The sequence below is a fragment of the Megascapheus bottae genome, chromosome 16, assembly GCF_031878675.1.
Source record: "Megascapheus bottae isolate mThoBot1 chromosome 16, mThoBot2.hap1, whole genome shotgun sequence".
In the NCBI taxonomy this organism is placed as follows: Eukaryota; Metazoa; Chordata; class Mammalia; order Rodentia; family Geomyidae; genus Megascapheus; species Megascapheus bottae.
The window spans coordinates 42,412,578-42,420,080 of record NC_143524.1 but is presented as its reverse complement, the minus strand read 5'-3'; the positions used below and the strand labels follow the sequence as shown (position 1 = coordinate 42,420,080).

Below are 7,503 nucleotides of genomic sequence, written 5' to 3'. Positions count from 1 at the left end.
TATGTGTGTGTGTGTGTGTGTGTGTGTGTGTGTGTGTGTGTGTGTGTATTTCCTTGTGGGCCTTGAACTCTGGGATTGAGTGCTGTCCCTGAGCTCTTCAGCTCACAGCTACCACTTGAGCCACAGTACCACTTCCAGTTTTCTGGTGGTTAATTGGAGATGAGTCTCTTGACCTTTAGTACCTCGGCTGGCTTTGTACTGTGATCTTCAGATCTTAGCCTCCTGAGTAGCTAGGATTACAGGCGTGAGCCACTGGCGCTTGGCATAGAAAATATAAGTTTAAGCTGGATGCTGGTGGTTCATAACTATAACCATGCCTATTTAGGAGGCTGGGATCTGAGGATCACAGTTCAAAGCCAGCCCAGGCAGGAAATTCCATGAGACTCTTACCTCCAATTAGCCACCAAAAAAAGCTGGAAGTGAAGCTGTAGCTGAAGTAGTATAGCATGAGCCTTAGGCAAAGAAGCTGAGGGACAGCATCAAGGCTTCTAGTTCAAGGCCCTGACTGGCACACAAACAACAACACAAAAATTAAATAGCTGTATATGACATACATAGCCCCATATCGGAGTAGTCCCAGAGAAAAGGTACTGTGTCCTTAAAAATCTATTTGTTTGATTTGTTTGTGCACACGTTTGAGATTTAAAGAGAGAAAACTGGCTTTTGTGCTTAGGAGTTTATCTTGGCTAGAAGATATAACTGCATGTGCTAAAGAAATGAATTGATATAAACATTTCATTTCCCCTCTTTTCCCTCAAGATGTTCCCAATATCAAGAACAGAAAAAACATGGCCAATTGTGCATTCCTTTGTAACAGTTGTCTTATGAGTTTTATGGCTATTTCATATTTTCTCACTCAATAATCATCACATTTCTTCAAGGACTCTGTTTCAAAGAGAACTTTTAGTTGATTTTGTGGAAGTCCAACAATGGGAACAGGACTTAATCCTTGACACTGGCATATCAGAAGTAGGACTCTATCATGCATACCATGGAAAGCACATATTAAAGGTGGAGTGGTCCTGTGAAAATCAACTGCGAGTTTTCTGGGAGCCATGTCAGCCTTCAATATCACCTTGGCCCATCCGCAAGCCTTCTTGTTGGTAGGAATTCCTGGTTTAGAGCACCTGCACATTTGGATCTCTATCCCCTTCTGTACTGCCTATACTTTGGCTCTACTGGGCAACTGTACCCTTCTCTTCATCATCCAGGCAGATGCCGCCCTCCACGAGCCCATGTACCTCTTCCTGGCCATGTTGGCAGCCATTGATTTAGTTCTCTCTTCCACCACACTGCCCAAAATGCTTGCTATTTTTTGGTTCAGAGACCGGGAGATCAACTTCTACGCTTGTCTCATCCAGATGTTCTTTCTCCACTCCTTTGCTATCATGGAGTCAGCAATACTACTGGCCATGGCCTTTGACCGTTACGTGGCCATCTGCAAGCCACTGCACTACACCACCATCCTGACCAAGTCCCTGATCGTCAAGATTGGCACGGCCGCCACGACCCGGGCGGTGACACTCATGACTCCACTCCCCTTTCTGCTCCGCCGCTTCCACTACTGCCGAGGCTCAGCGATTGCCCACTGCTACTGTGAGCACATGGCTGTGGTCAGGCTGGCCTGCGGGGACACGCGCTTCAACAACATCTATGGCATTGCGGTGGCCATGTTGATTGTGGTGCTGGATCTGCTGTTTGTCATCTTGTCCTATGTCTTCATCCTTCGTGCTGTTCTGCGGCTGGCTTCTCAGGAGGCCCGCTACAAGGCATTTGGGACCTGTGTGTCTCACATTGGGGCTATTTTGTCCACTTACACACCTGTAGTCATCTCCTCAGTCATGCACCGCCTTGCGCGCACAGCGGCCCCTCACGTCCACATACTCTTGGCTGTCTTCTATCTTCTTTTCCCACCCATGATTAATCCCATTATCTACGGTGTTAAGACCAAACAGATTCGTGATCATATTCTCAATTTATTCTGGAGAAAGGATATGTAGATAGTTCTTTTCTTGTCTACCAACCCTGACCTGTGTAGTTGATAGATTGGATGGATAGGAAAAGTATAACTGCAGACATTTCTTGTTCAGAATGAGAGAGGAGATCCCATTCCTCAGAGCTTCCCATATCAGATCAGAGGAGGTATGCTTCTTTGATAGCAGAGGCTTGACTACCCCCATTCTTTCATACTCATCAATCACCTGATTAAAGAAAACAAAAAAAATATTCCTAAAATGCCATTGCTAGCTACCTGGATAAGAGTAGAACAGCAGTGACTTTCTTTTAAAATACAAGAGCACAAATGTACTTTAATCTTCATGAATTCATATTCTGGTGGGGTATAGTATCACATGGATTCTATGTCCAGTGGACTTGACAAGAAGGGTGCTTCAGAATTTGGTGGGAGCCATCCCACTGTTTCCTCAGATTACTCTGGTTTTCTTTGGTCTGCCATCAAGGAGTCACTGGGTTGTTGTTGCTTTTTAAAATTTTTTTTTTATTGTTGGGGCAATGTATAGAGGGGTTACAGTTACATCTGTCAGGTAGTAGGGGCATTACTTCCCACACACTGACACCCCTTTTCATGTTCTCATGTTTTTGTCTCCATTTCCCTCCCCCATCCCTTCCCAATCATCTTGTTTTCCCTTTCCTATTTCAAATGAACAAATAAATGTATATATAATATACCAGGTAACAAAGTCAAATACAGTAACAACATGAGATTAATCAAAGGATAAAAAAAGAGAAGAGAAATAACATACTATATTAAGAACAACAATCACATAAGATAAAGTTCTTGATTCCATATCCTAGAGATCATTTCATTTAGTCTCATCCTATATGACCTTATTTATTTATTTTTTTTGCTTTGTATACATAACCACATTTCTTGCTCAAGTAGAAATCACTATCACTGGGGGCATAAACACCTTCCATTTTGAGAGCCACATGCTTCCTTTGGTCCTGGAGATCCTGTTTATTGTCAGCCAAAAAATGGCCTTGCCCCACAGCCTTCCTGACATTTTGCCCTTTAGAAGTCCTGTTCTCAGTAGGCCTCCACAGGGTCCTAGATGAACAGTGACTTTTTTTTTTTGAGCAAAAACCTGACTGCTGACCTGCCTGTTCACCTATCCAGTCTATCAGAGCCATTTCATTTTAACTTAACTCTAACATATCTGTATCCATTGGTTGGGTATTTCTATCAAGAATTCACTCCCACTCACCTTTCCTTGCCAACAGGACTGAGCCAGAAAATATCCTTGGGAAGGAGAAATCCTTGCAGAAATAATTCTCATCCAACTCATTTTGGTACACTTGGGCTATGATTGGTTTAAAACTAGCAATCCAGTTTCCTTAGTGGCCGAAAACAGAATTGATCAACTCAGTCACATGATTTTCAAAACAGATTTTCTTTAACAATACTGATATAAAGATGTAACACTGGTTTGCGTTGTCTGGGTGAGGTTTCCAGAAAGCTATCTCTTTCAGATCATAGACTTCTAATTCTAAACCTTTTGTAGAGGCATTTCCCATGGCTAGTTACTACCTGGCAGGGGCATCATGTTATGGGTTTAACTCAGGGAGGCTTGCAAGGGAAAAAAGAAAGAGAGTAATCATTCATTCTTGGTAAATGATGTGCAATGTACTTCTAGCATATTCATCTGATAGCCTCTCGTTCTATTCCCCCTTCCAAGTTCCCCTTGTACATTCGTATCTTTTTGTTTGTTTATAAAATCTGCCATTTTGACTGACCAATCAGGAATATGAAGTCAGTCACAATTGATAAGGATGCTTCCTATTGAACTATGCAGAAAAAGTAACATCGCAAGGGAGAACTGTTTCTTATGGCACAAAGCAAGCCTTCCCATGGCTGTAAGGCCCGTGATGTCTTGATTTATCCTCAAAGGTTTTGAAGGTAGGCTAATATCCACATTTAATATTACATGAGCTAGGCACTGTTTCAAAGTCAGTGAGACAGGTTCAATGAGTAGTTATAGTTTCATAAAAGAAACAAGATACATGAAGGTAGAACTGTTTACTATAGGGTCTGATTTTGACTGAAAAACAGGGCTTATAAGAACACCAGGGATCTATTGCTTAATGAAGGAAGAAATCTCTAATCTGGAAGCTGTCAAGGAAAGTCAAATGGATATGGAACTTTAAAAAAAATGACTCTTTGTGTGAGGTCAGACAAATGAAGAGAGGAGAGCTGGTAAATGCAGTCATGATATTCAATGTATATATGTGAAAATGGATCTAGGAAAATTGACAGAATGCTTGGTGTTGGGAGAGATGGGGAGAATTATGAAAGGGTGACATTGATTAACATGTATTGTACTCATACACTGAGTTGAATTAATGAATTGAATTGAATATTGAATTGAAACCCTTTTGTATAACTACTTGAAGACAATTTAAAAAATGTAAAAAAATCCAGTAATGTGACTCTTTCCTCAGTCCTGAAAGACAAGAGTTGAACTTCAGAATATGCCAGAAATGTAACATCAAAACACCAGATCAGGCATTATCCTCCCCCTTGAGGTGTTCATTAGCATTCATTGTTAGTCTTGAAACCTGGCATGAGAGCTGGGTACTGATGCTCCACCCCTAGAATCCCAGCTATTTAGAAGGCTAAGATCTGTAATCCTAGCTATTTAGAAGGCTGAGCTCTGAGGATCTTGGTTCGAAGGCAGCCCAGGCAGGAGAATCTATGACTCATCTCCAATTAACCTCCAAAAAGCTGTGGTTCAAAGTAGTAAAGCATTGAACACAAAAACTCAGGAGCAGCACCCAGGCCCTGAGTTCAAGTCCCATCACTGATATAAACAAAAACAAAAACAAAACAACAACAAAAACCTGGCTGTGTAGATGCGGGAGAGTTAGATATTTCAGAGGGTGTTCTCCTTTCCTCCATAACCCCTTTTTCTACCATTCCCAGACTCTTCATTAATACCAAACGTCAAATTGTCAAATCAGACTAAAGTCACTAAATTCTTAGAGCAAAAACAGGAGACCCTATCCCCAAAATAGCTAAAGCCAAAAGGGTCTAGGATGTGGCTTACTACATGATAGAGTGCCTACCTAGAAAATATGAAGCCTTGAGTTCAACTCCCAGTACCATCAGAAGAACAAAGGAACTACATGTCATAATCATAATTTTTCCATCATCAATAAATGTTATTTTGGGGGGGGGGGAAGCCAAGATGAATAGAAAAAATTGCCAAATCAGTAAAGAACAATCTGTAAAATTTCAAAAAAAATTGTAAACTCTCTTTGAGAAGGTGGCAGAGTAGAATTCTGTGTTGTGGAAAATTTTTTGTAACATTCTTCAAAGAGAAACTAGACCCCTTATATATATATATATGTAAAAAGGAGAGAGCTCATTTCTTCTGGTCTGTGTAGAATGCTCATGTGTTTACTTTCATACAATTTAATAGAAAATAAAAGACATGGTGGCACATTCTGCCATATAAAAAAGTCCACAATCAAACAGAATAGACTCTAAGATTGTTTTAAAAGTCCTATGTCCACCACTCAGGTATTTCTTAGATTTTCCTGAGAGGAATGTCTTCTTAGCATCACAGAGAGCAGTCACCTGGGCTGAGTTCCTGCTTTAATAATGTGGAGCAATCTCTCTCGAATCTGCTTGGTGCGAACAGCATAGACAACAGGGTTGAGGATGGGTGGAATGAGAAGATAAAAGTTGGCCAAAAGAATATGAATATGGGGAGGCACGCGATGGCCGAAGCGATGGGTGAGAGATGACACAGCAATAGGGATATAGAAAATGAGGATGGCGCAGATGTGAGAACCACAGGTACCCAAGGTTTTAAGCCTGGCATCGGGCGTGGCTAATCCCAACACAGCCCTGAAAATCATCACGTATGAGGCAGCTATGGCTAGCGAATCCAGGATTAATACCAGGAAGCCAATTCCCATGCCATATAAATTATTGATCCTTGTGTCACCACATGCCAAGGTGACCACAGCCATATGTTCACAGTAGGAATGAGCAATGACTTGAGTCCGGTAAAGGGGCAGCCTCAGATGAATTAGTAAGGGCAGGGGACCAATGTAGAACAAGCCCCGGAGCAGAGCAGCCAGCCCTAAACGCCCCACCACCGCGTGGGTGAGCACGGAGGTGTGGTGTAATGGGTCACAGATGGCCACATAGCGGTCAAAAGCCATGGCCAGGAAGATGCCTGACTCCACAGTGGCAAAGCAGTGGACGAAGAACATCTGGACCAAGCAGGCATCCAGACCAATGTTGTGAGCCCCAAACCAGAAAATGGCCAACAGTTTGGGTATGGTAGAAGTTGACAGAACTAAGTCAATGATGGCCAGCATGCACAGAAAGAAATACATGGGTTGATGCAGGCTGCGCTCCATCTTGATCACTGCCAGGATGGTGATATTCCCCACCACAGCCACCAGGTACATGGAACCAAAGGGAATGGAGAGCCAGATGTGCAGGGACTCCAGCCCTGGGATACCGGTGAGCCAGAAAGAAGTGGGCACAGAGCAGGCATTATTAGAAATGAACATGTTTTAGAACATGCAGGTATCCAGGCGCTCTTTTTTGTACACTTCTATTCCTCTGAGAGATGTTGCCTGCTCCTCATTTCCAGGTGAGCAACCGGTGGCACCTGTGACAAAGAATTCTAGATGAGAACTTGAAAAATCACTATGGAGTACAGATTTGATACGAGGTTGTTACAGGTAGAATCAGGCATTCTTGTTAGTGTTGCTGCGAAATTGCTTGACTGTACGGTAGAAATCTCCAAAATGCTGGATTACTTTGACCTAGAAATCTTAATTTGGCAAACGTTTCCAACACCGAGTGGAAGATACAGAAAGGTTTCTGTGAGAGTGGGTAGACATGGCTCAGCAGGAGAAAGCCTGCCTAGCAAGCACAAGGCCCTGAGTTTCGACCCTCCCAAAACAACCCCACACCCTCCATCAAAACACAAAACAACTAAAAAACCCCAGAAAGGTCTCTCTGCAAAGGTTCGATATCAATCCATACAATGTACTCATTTTAGTAGCTGCATATGCTCTTCTTACCACATTAATAGCACTCGCATAGTAATTAGGCGTGGGAAAATTTTGTCTCCATGTTTGCACACACAAAAAATGAACAATGTGTAAGTCTTACTATGCCCTGTCCATGAGGGTAGTTCTCTACCATTTGAGCCACAGCTCCATTTTGGGCTTTTGAACTTATTGGAGATAAATTTTCACATACTTTCTAGCCTGGTCTGGCTTTGAACCATGATCCTTAGATCTTAGCCTCCTGAATAGCTAGGATTATAGGCATGAGCCACCAGTGCCTGGCAGGACTCAATTTATAAAGAAAAAAAATCTCTCATTTAAGTTCGTCAAATTTTATGCTGAAATTGGATGAGCACATAAACCATTTAATGAAAGGAATAAGCTGAAATAAAATGGCCAACAAGAACTTTCTAATAAATAGTGTCTTTCTTTTCTCCATTTTTTGGTTTT

At 42.1% G+C, this 7,503-nt stretch overlaps 2 protein-coding genes across 2 annotated transcripts; one reads left to right on the top strand and one right to left on the bottom strand.

Annotated features, from left to right (window-relative positions):
• The first annotated feature begins 1,055 nt into the window (after nt 1–1,055).
• Or52k1 (olfactory receptor family 52 subfamily K member 1) lies at nt 1,056–2,000 on the top strand. The gene has a single exon (XM_090349090.1). The coding sequence runs from the start codon at nt 1,056–1,058 to the stop codon at nt 1,998–2,000; it is 945 nt and encodes a 314-aa protein (XP_090205216.1).
• A 3,592-nt stretch (nt 2,001–5,592) lies between these two features.
• Nucleotides 5,593–6,546, bottom strand: LOC150053420 (olfactory receptor 52M1-like). The gene has a single exon (XM_090349089.1). It carries the CDS (start codon nt 6,544–6,546, stop codon nt 5,593–5,595), a length of 954 nt encoding a protein of 317 aa, XP_090205215.1.
• Nucleotides 6,547–7,503: the final 957 nt, after the last annotated feature.